At 48.4% G+C, this 24,100-nt stretch overlaps 1 protein-coding gene across 3 annotated transcripts in view; it reads right to left on the bottom strand.

Annotated features, from left to right (window-relative positions):
- Positions 1 to 1,069: 1,069 nt before the first annotated feature.
- ENOX2 (ecto-NOX disulfide-thiol exchanger 2) overlaps positions 1,070 to 24,100 on the bottom strand; it is a 33,077-nt gene continuing 10,046 nt past the window's right edge. For 2 of the 3 annotated variants that reach the window (XM_085059946.1, XM_085059945.1), the window contains exons 2-15: positions 22,104 to 22,241; positions 20,141 to 20,272; positions 17,146 to 17,301; positions 15,930 to 16,136; positions 15,258 to 15,491; positions 14,168 to 14,380; positions 12,593 to 12,699; positions 10,375 to 10,489; positions 9,198 to 9,379; positions 8,529 to 8,636; positions 7,657 to 7,713; positions 5,827 to 5,935; positions 5,477 to 5,562; positions 1,070 to 3,516 (exon numbers count right to left, since the gene is read on the bottom strand). In XM_085059946.1, the coding sequence (XP_084916072.1) occupies positions 3,385 to 3,516; positions 5,477 to 5,562; positions 5,827 to 5,935; positions 7,657 to 7,713; positions 8,529 to 8,636; positions 9,198 to 9,379; positions 10,375 to 10,489; positions 12,593 to 12,699; positions 14,168 to 14,380; positions 15,258 to 15,491; positions 15,930 to 16,136; positions 17,146 to 17,301; positions 20,141 to 20,237 (1,803 nt within the window). In that variant the 5' untranslated portion in view covers positions 20,238 to 20,272; positions 22,104 to 22,241 and the 3' untranslated portion in view covers positions 1,070 to 3,384. Of the gene's footprint in view, positions 3,517 to 5,476; positions 5,563 to 5,826; positions 5,936 to 7,656; positions 7,714 to 8,528; positions 8,637 to 9,197; positions 9,380 to 10,374; positions 10,490 to 12,592; positions 12,700 to 14,167; positions 14,381 to 15,257; positions 15,492 to 15,929; positions 16,137 to 17,145; positions 17,302 to 20,140; positions 20,273 to 22,103; positions 22,242 to 23,448; positions 23,527 to 24,100 lie in introns of those variants that run through there. The other variant, XM_085059947.1, reaches the window with a different exon arrangement.

The raw sequence follows: 24,100 nt of genomic DNA, 5'->3' as shown, positions 1-24,100 counted from the left end.
CGTGCAGATCTTCCTGCTGCTCCATCATGGCATCTTTACAGTGATGGTGTGTCCAGCAGGGTCTGGAACAGGCTGGGCACACAGGTGCTCTCCACATCCAGGAGCCCTGCAGAGCTCTGGTGTTGAGGAGCTCACAGACCTGATGGGATGGATCTACAGCTCACAGATTGCAACTGGAGGGTTACAGACCTTGGAGAGCCTCCCTAACCTCCACCAACACCCAAAATTGGCACCACTTTGCCCATTAACACACCCATGAGCCTTCTGGGGGCCACAGCCAGGCTCCTGGCCCTGTGACATGGTGATGATCATAGAATGGTTTGGGTTGGGAGGAGCTTACAGCCCATCCTGTTCCACCCCATGCCATGGGCAGGGACACCTTCCACTATCCCAGACTGCTCCAAGTCCCATCCAACCCGGCCTTGGACACTTCCAGGGATCCAGGGGCAGCCACCACCTCTCTGGGCAACCTGTTGCAGCCCTGTATCTCCAGAGCACCTTCCCCCAAGAGGGCCTGGGTTATCCTCAGGATCCCTTTTAACCTCAACAACTCCTGCTTGTTTGGGCCCCAGCTCTGCCCTGGCTGCTGCCCAGGGATCTCTCCCTGACCCAATCCAGCAGCCACTAGTCCCCCTCAGCAGCTCCATTTTAAGGCCACAGTCCCACTTGCAGCTTCCTCCCAAACACGGCACAGAACAACATGGGGCTGCTTAGTTCTGTTTCCTCTGCATCACCTCCCTGCCCATCCTCATCACAAGTACAAACTGGTGCTGCTGGGCCGCATGCACCCCAGCACTGCCACAACCTGCAAACTCCAGCTGCTCAGCAGGAGGGAGGAGGTCATGGACCAGGAGTTCACTGCCTGGGTTGGAGGGACCATAGAGGCTGCAGAGGGAGCAGGGAGCATCCAGGCCCATTACTGAGCACTCTTGATACTCACAAGAGAAGGTGGAGGACTTGGGATGGAGCATGGAAGAGGACTTGGGAAGGAGCACAGCTGAGGACCTGGAATGGAGTCTCTCCCCTGGCAGGCAATGAACACAAGACAAAGAAACCAACAGGGCCAAGATTTGCCCATAAAAAATGTTTATTCCTTAAAAATACAGCGTTCATCTGCAGGGACACAACTATTCAGAACATTTTTTCAAAGTGTTTTTATCTGCTCCCAATGTGGCAAGCACTCGGTGTTGGGAGCAGAGAACAACCAGCCCATATGGGAGCAGCACAGCCCCAAGGGAAGGTCTCTGTCACCCATCCCTGGCTGTCATCTCAGCAGCCCATCTGCAGTATGGAATGCTCCTGGCAGAAACATCAGCCCCTTTGGAAAAGCCCTAGTAGGGAAAGCCGTGAGAGGGGAAGCAGGAGGACTCTGGGGGGCTCTAGCCCTGACTCACTTTCACAGCACCAGCCATCACTCCACAGGTCCTGGTTGCTCACCCTCCTGCTGCCCCGCAGAACAACCTGTCTGGTCTCCCCAACAGCCCCAGCCCCCCAGGAGGAGGCTCTGGCTGCCCACAGTGCCCCAGTGCCATCCCAGCTCCCACCCTGCAGCCAACAAGCCCTTGTACTGTGGGAGCTCCCATGCTGGGGAGCCCAGTCCCTGTCCCACTCATTCCATGTCTCCCCTGACTCCGGTGTGCTCCAGCCCCAGCTGCTCTCAGGCCTCTGGAATTGTCCTAATTTCTGGAGCTTCTTCCCTGATTTTCCCAAGGAGAGGTCTCACTGAGTACACACCACCCTGCCCTCTCTCCACCTGGCTGACCCGCAGGGACAGGGGATACAAGTGCCACATTCCTACCTGGCACAGCAGGGGTGTCTCCTCTGTGAGCATCCCGGTTCCCCCAGTGCCCAGGAAGAACTGGTGCCAGGCTCTGCCAGTGGGAGCAACAAGGAGAAGGATGGTTCATCCAGGCAGCAGGAAGAAATCCAAGGGATCCAGAGAGACCTCAGGGCCTTGGCATAACTGGGTGAGGGAGCACAGGGAGTGCTCTCCTCCATCCTTCCAGTTGCAGGGAATGGTGAGGGGGAAAAACAGGCGGAACCAGCAGGTCAATACCTGCCTCCAAGCCTGGCATCACCAGCAGAATTGTGGGGTTTTGGATGAGGGACTGGTGCACCCAACAACAGGTGTCTATGCCAGGTACATGGAACACACCAGAAATGTCCCTGTGCTCACCTGGGCACCACCTCAGCCATGGCACAGTGCAGAGAACCATCTGGCAGAATGACACAAGGGTTGGGGATGTGTCACAAATTAGGAAAATGCCTGAGAACAGGAACAGAGGAATTGGAGCTTGTCCCCCAAAAATGAGGTGGGATCAACAGCCCAAGTGAAGGGCACCAATGCCTGGGGCATGGAGAACAGGAAGGGGCTGGAAGAGTGCAGCTGGAAAACTATGACAGCTCCCATCCTGGGAACATGTCAGGGTGTCTGGCAGAATGGGAATACTGCACAGGATGGCTGTGAGCTCTGCAGCTGACACAGCAGGGCAGGAATGTGGGTCTGCTGGGGGGCAGGAGGATCCACAAAGGGATCTGGGCTGGCTGGATCAATGGGCTGAGCTGTGTTACCCTGCACCTCTGCAGAGGTGGGGAAGACCCTGGCATGCAGTGGGAACATGAGGAACAGTGCTGGGAAGGTTCAGGAGCAGAGGAGTCTGTGCTGCTTGAGCTTGGTCTCCAAAGCAAACTAGGTGGAGGAACTGGGTGGTAAAAAAATCACCAAAAGCCAGGCTGATATAGCTCCACTCCACCAACACCCCTAGAAAATTAAACACCCTTCTGATGTAAAAGATTCTGTACAGACTGACCCAGAGCACGGGCGGCACTGCCAGAATCCTCCTCTGCCCCCACCTCAGCTTAACTGCTAATAGAGAAAATAGCACAAAAAAGAACCAATTACTTGGCTCGGAGGCTCCTGAGCCATCTAAATCTTGTTTAAACATAACTTGCTTTTTACTCATAGAAATATCTAAAAAATGCCTTTTTTTCCCCTTTTGGTGATCTAGAAACCAGAAGATGCCCCTTTGATGTTGCTTCAGGACAGTCTATGGCTGTTCCCACCAGAAGGAAAATTGAGGAGGAGGAATTTGGGCACACAAGCACATACAACATTGGCAGAACACGGAGTCAACACGCTGTGCTTCAAAGGGTCAGGCAGGAGCTTTTTTCCCCAAATATATTGAACAGCACTTGCCCATTAACAAATAACTACTCAAAGGAGCTGCAGAACTTGAAGGTTCTTCCAGTGCTGCTCTGGGCTTGGTTTCATGTACACTTTTTTCCCCAAGGCCATGGTGCGAGGGAATCATCAGGAACAGAGGGAAGAGCATCCCAGGTTTTCTCAGCATCTATATCCCACTGTTTCCAGCATAAAGTCAAAGCTCAAGTCATTTTCAACCCATCAAAGCCACAAAACTTCCACCTCTTCTCCAGGCTGGCCCCAACCCCGCTCAGCTCCTGCCGGAATGTGTTCTGGAGTCGTGTCATGAGAACCTCCACTTCTGCTGTGCAGATCTGTGGGAACACAAGGAAAACATGGCTAAAAGTGAAGATGGAAGGCCTGATGGCTGGTGATAAGCCAAACCCAAACATTTGAATTGCTCAAGTTCATCCAGGCTTTCCCTGGACTTGTAGGGATAATGCCGGGATATCAGGAGCTGTGGTGCTGTCACACTTTGGGATAATCACTGGAAGTCAAGGTAAAGGGACTAGCTGAATTTTTCCCCCTGTGGAATGCAAGATAATGGATTTAAACCTCCCAGATATTTAAGTCACTGAACAGGGAGCACTTTTACCTTATTTTAGTTTAACTCTCACATCCCTGATAGGGCAGGAGCTGCTCCAACAGAGCCAAGAGCCAACACTGGGGTTGCACCACTGCAGAGAAGGAACCTGAGGTGAGGTGGGTTTGTCAGCCCAAGGCCCTGCCAAGCCATACTCAGGGCTACAGACAACTTCTGAAGGGCTTTTTCATGGCTCCAAACCACCTTGGATCTTAATTTCTGTGCTCTCTGCTGACCTTGGCGAGATTGATGGGTAGGGAACATGGGAAAGATATTCCCCTTCCTTTCCTGCTAGTAGCTTCAAGAAACTAGGTTGTACCTTCAAGTACTCCCCTCTCCTCCTTCCTCAAAGATCTGCTCAGGGTTAAAAATAACATCCCAAACTAATCTGAGCTCCTGCAAGAGCCAAGGAGGAGACAGAAGAGCTCAGAAGGAACACAACAGACAACAGGGATAGCCCTGAGTGTGAGTGGACAAGAGGAGACTGATGCCATAGCACACGTTAAAGGGTGGGCTCTGCACAGGGACTCTTCCAAGATGACTGCAGAAGCTTCCAGGAGCCCTTCTCTGCACTGTGGATACCAAAGAGGAAGTTCCAGAAGGCAGCTGAATGCTATGATGGCAGTTTTATAGGAGCTCCAAACCAAAATAAAGGCAGCTGTTGGCCCCACGGATAAATTCCAAGCTAGAATGAGGAGACATATTATTAACTCTGTCTTTATAAGGCTGGAGTGAGCCAGGCCAGGGAGTTATGTTTTCTTAGGAAAGGGTACATTAAACACTGAGTTATAAACACAAGCAGCTGGAAAAGTTCCAGTCCCAAGAGAGGATTCCCATGCTGGTAGGGCCTCCTGTTCCTGGGGCTCTTTAAGGAAGACAAATGGAGAAGAGGATAGAAGAGAATGATATGTAATTCCTTCCATCCAAAAGGCTTTGCACAGTTGCTCCCGTATACTCCAAAAAGGAGAGCGAAGCCAGCGGGACAGAGGAATGCTGCAGGGCACAGGAGCTCCACATTGTGCCAAGGGAAATCCAGGAGCATGGCTTGTCACTGCCCTGGGTGACCATACCCTTCCCTTCCCACAGACCCCCCAAAGCTCCAGTGCTTCTGCTTCTGGAATACACACCTCCTAAAAACCACCTCACTTCCAGGAGACAGAACAGGCTCAGGGAAAGACCCAAAAACTTTGCTCAGAGACACAAACACCATGTGACTGCTCAGTTTAGAGAACACACAAACAGGGCAGAGGGTGTGAGATGTCCAGAGGACAAGGCTGTTGTTTGCTCTTCTCCTTGAAGGTCATAAGGATAAGGAGAACAGAACGAAGCTGCCCAAGGGCAACAGACTTCAATAGAATAAACCAAAATGCATTTGAGATGGAGATTTTTCCCTGGCCAGGGCAGTGGTGGAATCCCCATCCCTGGAGGATTTAAAAGCTGTGTGGATGTGGTACTTGGGGACATGGTTAGTGGTGGACCCCAAAGATGGGCTGTTTTGGGCAACCTGGTCTAGTGGAAGGTGTCCCTGCCCATGACAGGGTGTGGAACTGGATGGGCTTTAAGGTCTATCCAACCCAAACCATCCTGTGATCCAAAAAAGTTCACCCCTTCTCTCATCCTGCTCCAGCAGATTTCTGCAGGGAGCAGAGCCCAGGCCTTGCTTGTCCAGCCCCACCTGTCCCTGCACCCACCTTGCTGTCCAGGCGCTGCAGGTACGAGCAGATGTACTCAATGCTGGCTCCAAAGGGATGCACGTGGAGAAACGTTGAAATGATCCCTGGGGAAAGGAACACAACAAAGGTCATTGTCACGGGACAAGAGGCAGCTGGGAACACCAGCCCTGTGCCACTGCAGGCAGCCAGGTGTCACAAGGTCCCACTGTGACCCAGCAAAGCTTGAGGTTTTCCTCAGTTCCAGGACTCCCACTTCGCTTGGGATAACCAAAGGAACCAGAGGTGGGCAGGAGGAGTGCAAGGTCACCCTGCAGAATGTCACCCCAGCTCAGGTCTCCAGCATTGCCACCAAGCCCAGCAGAACTCACCAACCAAGAGAACTTCTCGTTCAGATTTCACAGGGCTGTTGCTCAACATCTTCTCCACTGGACATTCCTTCTCCTGGCTGCAGGCACAAACTCTGGATGTGCTGCTCTCCTGCAAAACAAAGCCACAGGGCACATTCCAGACAACCTGGCACACCAGGCACTAGCTTAGGCAGGCTCAGCGGAGTCTGCAGTGGTGTTTTCTCAGTTTTCTGAGTCACTGCATCTATCACTGCTGTATTTACTGTTTATTTTCCAAAATGCTCCCAACAAGCACAGCTGTGTGCGTGCTGCTGGGTGAGACCCAACAAGTGAGATAAAAAGCTCATGAAGTTCAGCAGATGCCACCACACACCCTGCACCAGCCCTGCTCTCTGACATGACATCTGCTCCAGAAAGGCCTTGCTTTAAATAACAAAATACAAACCAGACCATGACCTTGCCATGACTAATTCAGCTGCAGAGGTTTATTTTTCAAACGCCCAAACTGAAACAAATGTGATTAATCAAGTGCCATGGGGCTGCACAGTGTTTAGGATCAGACTGTCCCTGACTTGAGTTTATGGTACTGAATTAAAACAGAATTTGGCATAATTTACTATCCCTGACATAAACACAAAAATGCAAAGAAGGTTGGTGCACTAAAAGCAGGACTTGCTTTTCCTCCTGAGTTTGATGCGGAATTTCAGTGGCCTGAGAGCTGTGGACAGCTATAACTGGGAACAGCTTCCACTCGCCAGTGAGATGGGCTGGAGGGAGGCCAGTGACGAAGATAGAATTGAATGGTCCCCTGGGTTTACTCAAATTCTTACACCAGTGCAGTTCTCAGCTATGCAGGGCTGAGGCTGTGCCCAAATGGCCTGAGCTTCCACATCTGATTCCAGAGGAGAAAGAGCAGCTCTGCCCTATGGAAGCTGATCCAGGGACTGCAGCCCAGTAGCTACACTGCAAACCCACAGCCTGCCTGCTCCTGGAGATCACAGAATCATGGAACAGTTTGGGTCGGAAGAGACCTTAAAGCTCACTCTGTTCCACCTCCTGCCATGGGCAGGGACACCTTCCACTAGCTCACTTTGCTCCAAGCCCTGCCCAGCCTGGCCTTGGACACTTCCAAGGATCCAGGGGCAGCCACAGCTTCTCTAGGCACCCTGTGCCAGGGCTTCGCCACCCTCACAGTGAAAAATTTCTTCCCCATATCCCATGTAACTGGGCCCTCTGGCAGTGGGCAGCCATTCCCTTTTGTCCTGCCACTATCTGATTGTATAAAAAGTTCCTTTTTCTCCTTTTTATAAGCCCCCTTTAGGCCATGGAAGGCCCCAGTGAGGTCTCCTCGAAGCCTTCTCTTCTCCATGCTGAACAACCCCAGATCCAGCTGACATTTTTGAAGACTAAGTGGAAATAATACTGCAACAAAAGATCTTGCACACCAAACTCCATTTCTACACCTCAGCAATGCAAATACTTCCAGTTCATCCATCCTTGACAATATAACCTGATAACTCCCATTGATATAGAATCAGAGAATCTCTGAGCTGGAATGAACCCATCAGGATCATCCTCTCTGACTGTGCAACCCTGGGAGCATCGTCCAAACATTCCTGGAGCTCTGGCAGCCCTGGGGCTGTTATCATTCCCTGGAGAGCCTGGGCAGTGCCTGAGCACCCTGTAGATGAAGAACTTCACCCCTGTACATGAGAACAGTGTGTCTGCACCACCCTCACACTCCCCACACACCCTAGTCCATAAACCACTGCTCTTTTTACACAGAGGGGTCATTACCCCATCAGTGAGCAATTGTGACTGAAGTAGGAGAGAAGAAACTCTTGGACTTACATTTCCTTGGCAATCAGCTGCATCTCCCTCCTTGTCCTCTTCATCCACCATGCTCTGCTATATATGGGCAAAGAAAGGAAAGATTACTGGTGATAATCTGTTATTTTTGTTTTGAAGCTCCTGCTCTGATGATTACTGGAATATACAAAGCCATTTTTAGTTAGTAGAAAGGCATTTATTATCTTCCCTAGCTCATGGCACAAAAAAGTGGGACTAAAGATGGAAAACGAGATAAACCCAGGATCTAGCCCTGTGGGCCAAGGGGGAAAGTGCTGCCTCATGCCTCTTGTGTAATTGTGTCTGTGCTAATAGAGGAAAGGACCAGGCACGTGCCGATTCATGCTCAGATCCATAATTAAATCAGAGTGGATCACACCTGAGAAGCAGCACTATGGATTTCTGCTTGGAATTCTGTATGGATTTCTGTTTGGAATAAATCCAGCAAGCATAAAAATATTAAAATAGTCGCAAAAAACTTTCAGTTCCAAAATGTTTCATGGGGGGCAGATCAAAACATGTCCCTAAACCACAAATGTAAATATCAATGTCTGATAATTGAGACCCCTTTTTCTTATCTTTTAAAAGCTCAGGTTGCAGGAAAACCCATTCCAGTTGTGATACCACTGTACAGTGTTCAATGACAGTTATATTTTAATATACAGTTGCTGAAGTACATGAAGCAACAGCAGCTCCATTACTGACAGACATCCTGCAATTTGACAGGTAATTTTTCCTCACTTTCCAAGGACAACTGCTCCAAACCAGGGCTGGGCATTCTCCCCAAGAGTGCAAAAGGACAGATGTCCTTCACCACACTCCTGACGGGCCATGAAATCCAAGGACTGCACAAGGAAGCCCTGGATAGCACATACCTGCTCCTTCAGATTTTCTAGTAATGTTTCTATTTTCAATTTGTCTTCTTTCACTTTTTCCAACTCAGCTTCTCTCTTTTTGTATTCCTCTTGGACTTTCAAAAGATGCTGGAAGAGAAAAGACAAACTCTTTTCTTAACCTGCCTTCCACCAACTACTGTTTGAAGACTCTAAAATGAAAAAGGGCTTTTTCATGAAGGCCAGACAGATCATATCCAGAACCATTACAAGATTAAGTATAAAACAAGAAGGATCTACACCGTACCTTGGAAATGCCTTTGATTATTGGCATAAAAAGAAAAGCACGATTGGGTAAATACAGGGCAGTAATTCCATCACCAATGGATGGGATTTCCCACTTCCCTGCTCAGGTGGTTATGGACAAAATTGATACTTTGAAAGTCACAGTAAAGAGCACACAAGGAATCCATTAACTATGGATTGCTTCCATGTGACTTATCAGCTCATTGATAATTCCTGGTTTTTATATTTGCTTTGGGTTTTTTTTTTAGCAACATTGGAAATGACAAAGTTGTTCCCCTTTGCCAGTTTGGGGAGGGTAGTTTGGATCCTACTAAAAAACAGAGTGTTTTTCCATGTGTTTCTGTGGCCCATCCCAGCCCCTTTCCTGTGCAGCACGGTCCAAACTACGGAAAATTCCAGGTCCACCTTCTGCATGCCCTGCAGAGCCTGCTGGAGGAGTTTCATCTGCTGCTCCTTGGTGGTGTCCTCGTCCCTGGTGGCCTTGCCCTGCTCCTGCTTGAGCAGCTCCACCTCATTGCGATAGGCGTCCAGCTGCCAGCGCAGGCTGTCGTTCTCCTCCTTCAGCGCCTCCACCTGCGACACCAGGGCTGGGGACAGCACAGCAGTCAAACAACTGTTGGCATGACGCCCCTGGGTGCTCTCCCCCTCCTACGCTCCACACTACAAATCCTGAGCACCCAAAGGAATGGCTGCCAATGTTTGGGATATCATGGGGCTGGAGCTCCTCTGCTCTGGAGCCAGGCTGGGAGAGCTGGGGATGTTCACCTGGACAAGAGAGGCTTTGAGAAGACCTCAGAGGCCATTCCAGTGCCTAAAGGGGCTCCAGGAGAGCTGGAGAGGGACTTGGGACAAAGGATGGAGTGACAGAGCAAGGGGAATGGCTTCCCACTGCCAGAGGGCCCAGTTACATGGGATATATGGAAGAAATTCTTCCCTGTGAGGGTGGGCAGGCCCTGGCACAGGTTGCCCAGACAAGCTGTGGCTGCCCCTGGATCCCTGGCAGTGTCCAAGGCCAGGCTGGACAGGGCTTGGAGCAGTGGAATAGTGGAAGGTGTTCCTGCCCATGCCAGGGGGTGGAATGGGATGAGCTTTAAGGTCCCTTCTAACCCAGAGCACTCCATGATTCCATAATCTCTTTAGAAAACAAGGTCCTCTGGACAAAGAGCCCCTCTCAGCGTGAATGCAGTACTTAGGCTGGAAGAGGTAAAAAAAAGAAGGGAGAGAACATTCCAAAGCAGACCTCAGGACTGCACTGGAACAAGACAGCTCCACAGTGCAGTGCAGGGTGAACTTCTGCACCTGTGCATCACCTGCACAGGGCAGAGCTTCCAGCTGCTCCACAACCAGCTCCATGAATGCCAACCATCTCACAGAAACAGCAGCTCAGACACTGCTTTAGGTTCCCTGGACGGTGGCAGGGAGCAGCGACAGACACTGGCTGCAGACACCAAGAAGAAACTCCACGTAACTGCACTGATTCTGCTCTGCCTGTGACCATTTTGGGATACAAAACACTCAGAATGGGACTCCTGAAAGAAACCTCTGAAGAGAACACCTTATGAGCTGTAACAAGTGATTTTACCTGACTCTTCTGTTTCTTTCATCTCTGATGGATCTTCTATTTCTTCATCAGACATTTCCATCTCCTCTTCTCTCCGAATACCCATCAGCTCATCATTGTGGATGTTACGGATTTCCTGGGGTTCAGAAAGTAAAGGGGGATTCAATACAGATTTCGAGAAACAGGTTGGTTGGATGAAACGTTTCTGAAATCTAGGTCTACAAAACACAACTCTATGACATAATTTAAAAATTGGCACAGATTATTAGATCAAGGGCAATATCCAGCACAAGTCAATCTGTCAGTGTTACTGGAATTACTGACTCTTCCATCTCCCTTCTTCTCTTGTGATGAGGCAATTCCTGTGCAAACCATGAGGAACTGGACTCAGCCCTAAATTCTCTGGCGCCAGAAGTCCCAACATGAGCTGGGACAGAGCACACCAAGCTACAGCTGCACCCCTGCATGTACAGGGACCTCTTCAAGATGACCCCAAAAGGCTGAGAGACCCTTTAGCCAGCATCTTATACTTACAGTAAGGTAAGACATACCATACACTAGCAATGATTTTATATATCTGTACATATATTTATAAATTACTGCCAAAATCTGTACCAAGAAGCACCACCTTCTTGTGGCACCACCTTCCTTTAAGAGCAGACCCTAAGCTGGAGGAGAGCAGCAGACTAAGCCTGGCAGCAAGTGCTCCTGAAAGAGGCTTCACTAGTGGTCTCACAGCCTCTACCCATCAGGAGAACTTACCTTGGAACAAAAGACAGCTCCAACTGGAGAGAGAGCTCCCACCCCAGCCACAGCCAGCCACCAGAAGGCAAGGAAAAACTGAAGCACTAAGCTCAGAGTGAAGGAATAGTCTGAATCAGATGCCACTTGGCTTCTCAGGTACAAAAGAAACTTTGGCTCCCCTTTTAGCTGCTACAAAGGTTTGACTCAGTGGGATCTGGCAAGTCCCACAAGTGCAGTCTCATGGGGAGATCACAGCTGGAAACTTCCCAGGACAACATGGGCATTGAGAGCATTCCAGCATGGTGGAGGATCAACCTGCTTGGTACCAGCAGGGCCCTGGCTGGGTATGATCAAGCTCTACACAGTCTTCTCAGGTCACAGCTCTATGGGAAGGTGGGCTGGACAACCCCAGCCCATGGGGATCACAGGCCTGGACACCTCCAACCCACAGGGATTCCAGGCCTGCACACCCCCGACCTGTGGTGATCACAGATCAAGAGCCTCTCACGATCATGGATCAACAGCCTCTCAGCTTTGCCCGAATTCACTTTGGATGTTAAATAATTTTAAAGGTAAAAGACAACTCCTGCCTTTGCTGGGATAGACTTGCTTTCCATGTTTGTAGTAAGGAACTCAATATTCAAGAAACACCCAGAACCACAGGAAGATTTACACCAGAGGTAAGGAATGACAGCCAAAGGGATCAGGGACAGGGTGAAGGAGTGGGATCAAACCTCATGAGACTCAACAAGGCCAAGTGCAAGGTCCTGTACCCCCAAGGTGACTGATGGCAGCATGGATCTCATCAGAGCCCCCAGGAAAAACACCTCCCCAAACCATCACTTTCCAATGGACACCCATTCTTTATCTTAGCTTCCTTATTTCTGACAATCTGCCTGACTCCCTTATCTGATTTTATCAAATCATTATAGACTAAGAACTATTCTTCCTCCTGCAGAAAGAGCAGCAGGAGTGACAAACCTTCTTCCATAGCTCCATCCTCATAAACCCTGCATTTCATTATGTCACTTCATGGGATCAATGCACAAACATAAGAACATCCTCCCTCAAGCTTTCCAGCCTGCTCATCTGCAATTATTTCCACCTCTCAAGGTGAAAATATCACATAAAATGTGATAGAACAGATTTGGATGACACTTAAGAGTTTGTTGTTGTTTTTTTTTTTAACATCTCTCTAGAAATCCCTCTTGCTTTAATATTAAAACCACCAGGAAAATCAGGATTTATTATCATTATTATAAATATTATTGTGCACAACTTCCATCAGCAGACAGGTCTCGATGTATTACTATTGGCGACACAAATACTAAGAGAAAATTTATTACCTGTACCACGAGAGCCTCCTGAGTGATTCCCACCTCACACTGTGAAGGAAGGTGTTGTTATCCACGTGAGCATCGTGCAAACTGAACATCAACATCCTGACAAGCAAGAGACCGTGCTGGAGGATCTAACACAAGAAAAGATTACCAACCTCTGCTTGTTTGCACCACACGCTGATGTTCTTACGCTGAGCTTTCGTGAAATGGTCCCAAGCCTTTTGTTTGGAGGCAGAATGGTACACGGCCACTATCTGCTCGACTGGAGTAGCAAATCAGCAGCAAATCGGGCCCGAATAGCATCCAGAGAGGGCGAACAAGAGGAGTAAAGGAGTAAAAAAGTGGAATCAGGCAGGTGGTTTGGCTCCCCTTTTCTCATAACACTGCACTGTGCTGATGCTACACTCAGGGAAGGGGCTCAGTCCCTGTGGGCTTCACCAGGCCACTGCCAAACGCTCATGGACCAACAGGGGAATGGGCTCTGCTCTCAGCTGGGAAAAAGGCAGGACACATGGAAAAAAAAGCAGCACAGGTGCTGAAAAATATCCAAATATGCTGTGCAAGGCTGGCTGGGAGTATAAGAAGTTCAGAGGGGCAGGACTCACCTCTGAAATGGGGTGATGAGCTATAACCATGAGTTCTGACCCTCGCACAGTGCCACAGCCTTTGTGAGCTACAGGAAAAGGACCAGGATCAAAGCAAAGGCACCAGCCATCAGCTTTTCTTGGTCCTGAGATTTATTCCTTCAGCTTCTCTAGAAAATTCAGAGGATGTGGAATATACAAAGTGCTTCTCCTTGGCTGAGAGCTCACACACAGCACAAAGCACATTTACCTGATTATTTTTTATGCTTGTGATGCAGTACTCAAAATTCTCACAAAATAAACACATCTCCCTGCTCCTTAGAGTAACCTAGGAGTGGCTGAGATAACAATCTTGTTTTGGAGATTGGAGTTATACACTAGTCTCTATTACTACTTACTCTGCAGTGCTCACTGTTTGTCCCTCTGGACCGTGTGCCCATAGTTTTTACCATTAACAGAATTTAAAGGAAAAAAAATTTAAAAATCAAGTAACAGCTAAGATTATTAGATACAAACCCAAAAGTTAAGAATGTTCACAAGCTAGGCAAGGGGCTCAAGTAGAATTAATGCAATTGTGGAGAAGGTACTCATAAAAAAGTAAAAATATTCATATTTATTAAATCTAGGATGTGTATGAGGCAATGAATGTCTGAGGAACTGTTATAAATCACATCCTGGAATTAATACACTGCATGCCTCTTCCTGGATTTCCTGGCTCAATAATCATGTGCTGGGATTTGAAAGACCCAGGTTCTGCAACAGGGTGTTGGGAGCACTCTGCTGCGTCCTACCTTTGGCGAATAAATCCTGCACACTTCGCTGAGGCACCAGATTCCCAGAAACTTACCTTGTCTGTGCACAGAAGGGGTTGAGAAGATGACAGAACTAATAATAAATGATAATTAAGAGGAAATAAGTTCAGAATTCACTCTCTCCTCCCCCCAGATGTGGACTCTTACTCCAGTAAAAAGCACCACAAGGAATTTTTGCCAGGTTAGTGACACAGGATTCTAAATGATCCATAGCTGCACAGATGCAATTGCCACTTCTTTTCCCAGAGGCCTTTTAGTGGGGCCTCTCGACTCCAGACATTAAGAGTCATCCCTACACCAGGAAACCAACATCCAGTGTGGAGACACTACTCACATTGCACCAGGATCCCTGAGAGAGCCAGTTTGAACTTCTCTTTAGCTTCTTCCATCTCCTTCTCGTGAGCCGCTTTCTCGTTGACGAGCCTGCGGATGTGGCTGTTGGCTGACTGGATCATCGAGTAGAAGTTGTTGGCAGTTCTCCTGTTCACTTCCCCACGTTCTATCCAGGTCAGCAAGGTCTGGATGGCTTCCGAGAACTTTGTGTCATCTGCAGCAAGAAAGGACAACTTTACACCACAGCTCTGGGGTGGCCTGGTCAGCTTTCAGGTCCTTTCCCTGGGGCTGAATTGCTCCTTCAAAGGTCAACTTCCTTCAGGTGGCTCATCATGACTCCTGGAAGCAGGGAATGATCTGAACATGTGGCTGTACAAAGGAAGGCAAGTCTAACATCAAGCTGATGGAGCAAATCACCAGCTGAGGTGCAGCAAGAGGAAGAACAAGCACTAGAAACTTACTGGAAGACTTCAAGTCTACTCAGATGGACCCTTTTGTGAAAGGGTCCTCCAGCTCCAAAATCATCAGGTCACACAAGCATCTCAAGCTTCAAAGAAAGTCTTAGGACTTATACTAGTCCTTTCAACCTTAACCAAAATTTTCTGAAGAAACTTGCACTGAACATTTTGATCTGCACAAGTTTGTTGTACTCAACAGGTTTGTTCAGCCTTGGGAAAGCAAGATTTATGGGAGACCTTGTCACTGTGTTCTGGGGAGGGCTACGGAGATAGAAACTCCTTTTCTCCACGGGAGTCACATTGAAAGGATGAGGGGTAATGGTACTCCTGGGGACAATTTTTCACAATGGCAGCATTGTGAAATGTGGTGGATTCCCCAATACTACTTTTCAAGACTAGGCTGGGCAGGGTGTTGGACCATTTGGTCCAGACCGTGCTTTTACCAAGGTTGGGCCAGGTGAGCCCTGAGGTCCCCTCCAACTTGAGATTCTACAACTGTGATTCAAGCACAGGAGGTTTTTGGCAAAAAAAGAAGGATGATGGCAGGAGAGCTGCTGCGTGCAAGACATCCCCTGAAGAACACAGAGCTGTGCATGACCAGCTCCTGAGGGAAGGCTGGCCCAGCCCTCTCACCTTTGAGCTTCTCGGCCACCACGCTGCACTCGTGGTCAGAGTAGTGGACGACAGGGGGTGGCGAGGGCGGGCGGAAGCGCTCCTCGGCCAGGCGCCGCCGGTGCCGCTCCTCGCGCGCCAGCATGCGCTGCTTGCACTCCCACTCGTACAGGTCATCCCGTGCCTGGGCGAAGTCCACATGCAGCCGCCCCGTGTCCTTCTTGTCCGTGCTGGAGCCCAGGCGGATGCGGTAGCCTGGCGGGAATGACGAGTGGTCAGGTAGGATGGGAGACTTACCTGGGGCCCTATGGCAAAAGGAGCCCAGCAGGGTTCAGCCCTGATGGCTACCAGGGAAAAGATCCCACAAGTCAAGTCCACCAGCCCAAGCAGCAAATTAAGAGTAACTCCCAATTTTTTTAGGCACTGTCGAATCAGCTGGACATTTATCCATATAAGATGGGGATGGACTTTGTACCTCCCAACGTTTTGTAGACATTCTCAGGTGACAAAGCCCCGCCACCTTTCCTCTCAGGAGCTGTTTTCATGTATTTAAGCAGGAATGCAATGGCAGCAGAACAAAAACTGGCACGGCATCAGAGAAATCTGCCCCAAATCCTATTGTTTTGTCTATAAAGGCACCAGCATGGGTCCGTCCCAGAATTTTAAGCTTCCCTCTGAGCCAAACACACTCACCAGACAGGTAGAGTGCCTTGTCCACCATGAACTCCTCAGCAAAGCGGATGTGGCAGAAATTCTTCTTGCTCTTACGGATAGCTATGACCTCCCCACACTGTTCAAACACCTCCATGATTATCTGCTCCGTCCCATTTTCCGGCAAGCCTCCAACAAACACTGTCTTGCACCCTGGGGGCCTCTCTCTCGTCGCTGGAGGGGGAAGATCTGAAGAGAGAAAGCAGAGCAGGTCAGGTTTTGGGTTGCCAGCACACATTCCTTCCACCTACTGCTCTCTTTTGAGAGATGACTACACCTTCTTGGCTTCCTCCAAACACACACCTGGCTATGCCATACTCAGATTTACAGAGTGGATCCACAGCACTGCTGAGGTGCTGTATAAAAATAAGCATATTCACCAGCCTGTTTCCAAACAGAGAATCTTGGGAGCCTGGAGCACTCTAAACATTCTCCTGAGTGCAAGAGGTTCACTGAGCTGCTGTCATAGAACATAAACGGCACCCAACACAATCTCCCAACTTTAGCAACGGAGATGTTACAAAATCACAGCTTAAAAAACTGCCCTAATATAGGTAACACATAAAAAACATACACAGGGGATTGTCTGTGTTGCAATGGCACATACTCCAGACTTGTGTGCTTGAGCTCCACCTCACACACAGATCCACACTGTCAGTGACAGACATGTCCCTCTATCATCTCTGTTTTGGTCTTCCCTGCTCTGGTTTTTACAACAGAAGTGAGAAGATAGGGTCATATGATGTGAAGGAGATCCCTGTTTCCTGCTACAGCCTGGTGATCCCTGGCTATGTATCTTTAAGTTTTCTGTCTTATTCCCAAGCACCTCTGCTCTCCTTCCATTGCACTGTACAAACCCCAGAGCACTCCAATGGCTCAGCATGGACCACAGCAGCTGATCCAGCCCCTCACCTCCAAAACTCACTGTCTTTGAAGCCTTAGATACATGAAATCACACAATAAAGACTTCAAATACCCAGATGATTTCTTCCTCACTCCTTATCAATCTAACAACTGAAAAGGCTATTTCTGGAAACAGCAAACACTCGGTGACAAGAACAGGCTTTTCCTGCTGCTCTGTCACCTTCTTGCTAGTGGTGAGTCACAGGAATGGCCCTTTTCTCATACACACCTGGAGTTTATATAAACGTAAACACACAGATACTCCTGTAGAGACAAAGCACAAGCAGATATTTACGTGGGTTAGGTGGGAAGAGAGTGCAGCTCTTGCAGTGGATGATCTCCTTCACAGCAGGCATGTCTGGAGGGATGGGAGGTGGGACAATCCCCAGGCCTGGCATCATGGGGTTGATCGGAGGGATTCCAGTCATCATTCCAAGAGCAGGATCAAAATCTAAATGGGGGAGAGAATAAGTGAGTCAAGTGGGGGAGCAGAGTCATACAGTGACTGTGAGCTCTCACAGCAAACGAGGAATGCTCCCACGCATGCCACTGAAAATCAGGAATATGACATCAAACTTTAGATCTGTGCCTTTAAAATAACTTTTTAAAACTATTTCATTGTTGACTGTCAGAGTTGAGTAACTTTTCTCTGTTAAATTACTTCCTTCCCCACTCTGTAGACGGCAGCTCCCATCCACTGTCAAACCCTTCCCAGAGAGGTTTGCCCACAAAGAGACATCTGTGACATATGGGAAGTTCGGTTGTGTTAAGCATTTCAGTAGCACAGCAGTTGTGGCACAAGGTTAAGGGCATCAGGAAGAATTTCTACACAGAAGGAGTGCAGTGCCCATCCTGGAGTTGTCCAAGGAATAACTGAATGTGGCACTCAGAGCTCTGGGCTGGTGAAAAGGTGGGGATCAGTCACAGGTTGAACTCAAATGATCCTGAAGGTCTTTTCCAAGCAAAATGATTCTGGAATTCAGGGCATCATCTCACCAACCACACAAGTGCAGCAATTCCAGCAGCTAAGAATCTGCCAGAACAACTCTGGGCAAAACCCACAGATGCATTTAAGGAAACCTCTTGCTATGCACCACCCCTACCCCACTGGTCTCTGGGCTTGAGTTAATAATCCCTTGCCATATCTAAGCAGCATTTTACTTGGATTTTGCTCTTAGATTTTGCCCCAGTGCCAAATAAAACTAAACAGAACTATCAAAAGATGGGTATTTTATCTATAAGCCTGGGGGAGCAACACCTGTAGGCAACCAAACCGGAAACAGCAGCCCAGGAGCCTTGTGGGGAAGGCTCAGGAGGTTGGAAATGTCAGCAGGTAAGCTGTGAGCCAGCATGTACCACCAGGGTGAGATCTCACCAAGAACCCCCTCCTTCTCTACACTCTACCATCACTACTCCCTTCGCAGAACCAGCTCTGAGGACCTGGGCAATCCCCAAATCCCACAGAATACGCAATCCCAAGCACCACAGAGCCTTGGCTGCCTGTTTCAGATATAGATGATTAAATTAGTTTTGCCTGGCACAGACAAAGGTACAAATAGGCAGAACTGAATGGTGCAGTGTGGCTAGCACAGGTCTTTCCCATGAGGATTCCTTTTGTGTTTTATAAATAAAGATAAAGTTTGGATGTTATTAAAAACAGTGTCCCAAGATCTGGACGGTGCAGGCCTGGCCAATCAGGCCTAGGGGGAGGTTTCTGACTGACCAATCTGGGTGACCTTTGAAAACTCTATATATATGATGAAATCAAAACAATAAAGGTCTTCTTTTCCTTCTTGCCACTGAGAACTGGGTTCTTTACTCTGCTAGCGGCTCAACAGCGACAGTGCAGAGGCAGCATTTCTTTTGATCCCATGTTGGCATCATTCCAGATGCTCCTCACATTCCTAAGGAGGGCAGACAAGCCTGCATTCCTCTCTCCACAAACACAGCTCACAGTAACTACGATGAAAGACACCCTGGATGAAATGCCTTGGATGGATGTTTGAGTTTGGCAGCTGAATTTTGTTCTCCTCGGTATTTTAAAACACAGATGTGAGGCCAATCCTCTGCCATCAACTGGCAGTTTTAGAGGAAGGGACAATAAACCTTCCTGTTTTAACTGTGAAACATGGACATAGGAGTACATGGGAATTGTATCCCTATGCATGGGATAGACTTGTGTTGATTTTTACTTCATGGAAGCACATAAGCAGGAGAATGATATGGAAACACCATCTCTACAGCAAAGCCAAATGTGAAACAAGGCCTTGGAGACAGGAGAGAACTTTCTGTATTATTGCTGAGATAGTTGGGACTATTCAAACTGGAGAAGAGAAGGCTGTGTGGAGGCCTCACAGCATCTCCCAGTATCTGAAGGCTCTACAGGGAAACCAGAGAAGGACTCTGCATCAGGAAGTGGAATGACAGGACAAGGGGCTTCTCACTACCAGAAGGGAAATTTAAGTGGGATGTATGGACGAAATTTCTCCCTGTGAGGGTGGGGAGGCCCTGGCAGAGATGCAAACCAGTCCATGATTCCACGATTCCAAGAGCACAGACTGCAGGCAAAACTTAGGGCAAGTTAAATGGTGCTGTTAAACACAGTACTGGCCGCACAGCAAAGCACCTGCTCTGTGCCACAAGAACAGAAATGGGATGGCAGAGTGCTGCCAACACAGACAATGCCTCCCCAGGTGAGCCGGCAGGATTTCTGGCAGGAGAGAACACCCTTCTGAGTGCAGCAAAGCATTGGAACAGTCAGTTCCATTTAGGACTTTGATGTCCAGTATCCTGCACTGCTGGGAAACCAGGCACAGCTCAGTTCTGTTCCTGCAGGAGCTCTTTCATCCAGTACAAGATGACTCACCCATGAACCTGTATTTCAGACTACAACGTGGTCATTCCTGGAGCAGAATCCTCCATTAATTTCTGCCAAATCCATTTTGCTGCCCTGTTGCTTTCCTCTTCATCTTCCTCCCATCCTTCCTTATAAGCCATTCCAGTAAATTTAGAGTAACATATTCCTGGATATCACTGGTTTCCTGACCTTTGTGTGGCACCCTCCTCCTCCTGCTCCACTTCTGGGTATCTAGAGGTACCCCAGAATAACTATTATTTGCATTAAACACATGTATTCTCATTTCCTCTCAAATCAGGTCTCTAAATAAAGCACTTGCAAAATGAATGCATTTTATAAACAGCTTATCCACGTAGTTTGTACGTGGTGGGTGTTTATCCAACTCCACTAAAGTAAGCTCTTCCCAAAGAGCTGTGTGAAAGGCTCAGCTCACCAGGCAGGAGGGGCTGCCCTGTCATGCCCATGGGAGCCATGCCCAGGTTGTTCATGGCGGTGGCCCAGGCGGTCGGGTCGGACATTGGCAATCCCATCGGAATGGAGTCCAGGCTCAGATTTCTGCCACCATCTGTTGAGAGGAACATAAAAGTGATTAAGGGCTTAGAGCAGATCTCAGCTCTGCCCTGCAAGGCTCTGCAGTGTCAGCACCCAAAACCAAACCCAAACCCACTCTCAGGAAAGATCCAGATGGGAAAAAAAACAACCAGTGCTGTCCCTCTGGAGCATGAGAACACCTCAAAGCACCTCAATTATGGTTTACCTACTGCAATTAACAGCTCTAAGGGGCCTTGAAGAACACTGATTAAAGCTAAGGGGACACTCACTTTCCCCAAGAGATTTAGGAGCAAAGGACACACATCCAGCAGGTATAAACTGTCAGACTGCACTGAACTGAACGGAGCTGTCCCAGCAGAATCCTTCCACTGCCATTGGAAGTGGCTTCTCTTCCACACTCCAAGGGGAAATGGAGCAAAGTACAATGTCATGCTGCCACCAGCACAGGCCTAGCATTACTGGCTCCAGGTGTGGCAGTTACCTGGCAATCCAGGAAGAGCCACTGGCACTACACAAACAGGACCTTAATTAAACATTTGGATCCTCTTCAGTGATTTGGCTGGGTCAAACACCTTTACCTGGCTACTTCCATGGATCAGCTGACAGACACTTGTTCTTTTTGTCTGCACAGGTTTTAAAGTAGAGATGCCCAAATGCAAAACGCCTGAGTTTGTTCAAACACAGATGGGAAGAGGACACAGGAGGGAAAAGGAGACACAAGAAGGACAACAGTCAAAAGACTCAACTCCACACTTCCAGTGGAGCTCTCCTGCACTCTGTCAGCACATCAAAACCACCACTAAACTGTGCTGTAAAGTCCCAGATTCTCCTTCAAGGATTTTTCTCTCCAGGGAAACTGAGCTGGACCTTCTCTCTACCCAACTGCATTTCATCCTCTCTTTCTGTAGCCATGGGCTTTGCACATCACCTTACTTCTGCCTCAGGTGCAGCCTCATCCTTCCCCTCTGCACCTGGAATCTCCCTATGGAAAAGTTACACAACTGATTCCCACAGACTGCTCTGTACACACTAATATCTCACCTTCACAGCATCAGCAAATGCCACATTTCCCCAGTCACACTGGTGGGATTGCAGTTTTCAGCGACAATATCATCTGCAAAGACATTATTCTGTGTGCCCCTTTTTTCCCAATCCTCTGTAAGAAATCCTGAAGCTGACATCTAGAAATTTTCCTTGCAAGACTCCTTGATGTGGCATTACAACATCATACAGTTCATTTAACACTTCATTTTTATGACATTATCTTAGATGTGAATGACTCCAGTCATTCAGCCTGAGCTGCCTTATCTTACTTTTACTTATAGTCATGATTTTGATCTCAAGATTCTGTCCAATTGGAAACATAAATCTACTGGGACAGTTATAGAGAATCACAGAATGGTTTGGGTTGGAAGGGACCTTAAAGCCTACCCAGTTCCACCCCCTGCCATGGGCAGGGACACCTTCCACTATCCCAGGTTGCTCCAAGCCCTGTCCAACCTGGCCTTAGACACTTCCAGGGATACAGGGGCAGCCACAGCTTGTCTGGGCAACCTCTGCCAGCGCTTCCCACCCTCACAGAGAGAAATTTCTTACCAATAACCTGCCTAACCTTGCCCTCTGGTAGTGGGAAGCCATTCCTCTTTATCCTATCGCCATGTACTCCTTGGGGAGATTCCTCAATCCAAGCCTGGCTCCAGGCACAGTGGTCAGGCTGCAGCAGGACCAGAGCACAGCTCCTCCTGCTCACCCTCCGGAGCCACACCCCAGCACAGCAGCTGGATTCAGGCCACTCGACAAGGATCCCTTGCCTACTGGCAGCAAGGAGCTGGTACCCAGCTCACCCGGGGGAATGCTGGTCCTCTTCCTCTTTCCCGGGTCACTTCCATCCTCGGCCGGGCTCTCCGACACCCGCGGGCCAGCAGCGCTGCCCAGCTGCAGGGACTCAGTGCTGGCAGGATCAAAGGACAGGTGGTTTAAACCTAAAAGAGAAAAGCATACTTAACAGATTTTCCTTAAATCGGTTTGTGGTGCTTCTGGATCTCCACGATGAGAGAAATGCCAAGTTCCAGGCATGATCAGCACTCCAGGCCCTGCAGCAATCCTGACTCCTGCTCACATGCCTCAGCTTCACCTGATCTGAATGTTACACAAGAAAATATTACTCACCAACATCAATTCCTACACAAATCAAACTGCCTGACAGTGTAAACCAAGGGTGCATCTTCCCTGTGTTGAGCAGCATTTCAGGTCTGTAAACTCAAAGGACAGGAGTTTTTCCTATTTTTTCAGTCCAGGAATACATTTTTAATAGTTACATAAGTTTCACCAGTTGTGAATTCACCCAGAGTGATTTACTATCAAAAAACAAGACACAACTTAGAACCAGAAGGTGCTGTTGGAATTTTTATTCCAGAAGTCTTCCAGGCAGCTCCTCCTCTTCATGGCTGTGGAAGGGGCTCTGGGATGCACATCCCAAACAGGGGAGCTCCAGACCCAGCCCTGGGATCACACTCATTTTAAGAACCTCGGGGCTCCAAAACAGAGTTCTCCAAGTCCTGCTGCTCAGGGTTTGTTACTGGTAGAGAAGATCCACCAACAGCGAGATTTACTCAAGAATAAATGTAGATGGAGCAATATAAATGAAATAAATCCAAGATGAAGATCTAAGAGAATTACACAGGATTGAACCAGAGGATTGAAGGAAAAAAATATTTGCAGCTTCCAGTGTATCTCCTAATTCAAGGAATTACACCCATTTCAGAGCGATTCTGTGCTAAAGCATCTGTCAGACAGATCTGTGGTGGGCAGACTGCAGGTGATGGACAATTCCTGGCATTTATGTGCCAACAGAACACAGTCCCAGCCACTCCTGGCTCTATAAAATGGTCTGTTTCTACAACTACAGGTCAAAAGTAATTTGTAAACAATACCAGACTAATGGAGGCTCCAAACTTAAAGCTTCTGCTGTGCAGTTAATCACAGCAAGTCTGAGAACCACAGAATTCTTATAGCTGGAAAAGACCTCTACAATCATCAAGTCCAACTATCAACCCATCACCATCATGTTCACCACTAACCATGTCCTCAGTGACACATACACAGTTTTTGAACACTTCCAGGGATGGAGATTCCACCACTTGACAACTCTGTAAAGAAATTTTCCCCTGTATCCAATCTAAATCTTGCCTGGTACAACTTGAGGCCATTTCCTCTTGTCCTTTGTTCCCTGGGAGCAGAGCCTGATGCCTATCTGGCTGCACCCTCCTGTCAGGGAGTGGAGGAGAGCAAGATCTCCCCTGAGTCTCCTTTTCTCCAGTCTGAAGAGACGGATTCAGTGCCCTAAACTGACCATCGAGTTCCTCACTCCACCTTCTGTCGCAGTCAACACTTGCAGGGATGCAAGACTGAAGGAGCATTAAAATATCAAGTTTAATTTATCTTTTTCTCAGCAAATTCATTCTGAACAGCCAATAGAGGGGGGAAAAAACCAAACAAATCCTTTTTTGTGGACCCATATAAAGTGCTAGAAGTAACCACATTTCTAATTTGGTGGTCCCAGGGGAATCAGCAGAACTACCACAGCATCAATGATGACAATTATTCCATTCCAAACCACTGATGAGACTAAGCATTTGTACCAAACCTTCGTCCACACATTCTTCAGCATTGTGATTTTTGTTCCAGAGGATTCCACTTCCAAGAACTTAATAAACATGGCTGCTGGATCTGGCTGTAAATAACCAAGTGGATACAGGGAGCCTGGAGGGCTCCTCTCCAAGCCACTGAAAGGTGAGAACGCAGGAAGCAGCCAAAAAAACAAGGACTATTCAGCTGGCAA

The sequence above is a fragment of the Lichenostomus cassidix genome, chromosome 4A (assembly GCF_008360975.1).
Source record: "Lichenostomus cassidix isolate B80296 chromosome 4A, HeHo_3.0, whole genome shotgun sequence".
Lineage (NCBI taxonomy): Eukaryota > Metazoa > Chordata > Aves > Passeriformes > Meliphagidae > Lichenostomus > Lichenostomus cassidix.
This window is presented reverse-complemented; position numbering and strand designations above follow the sequence as displayed.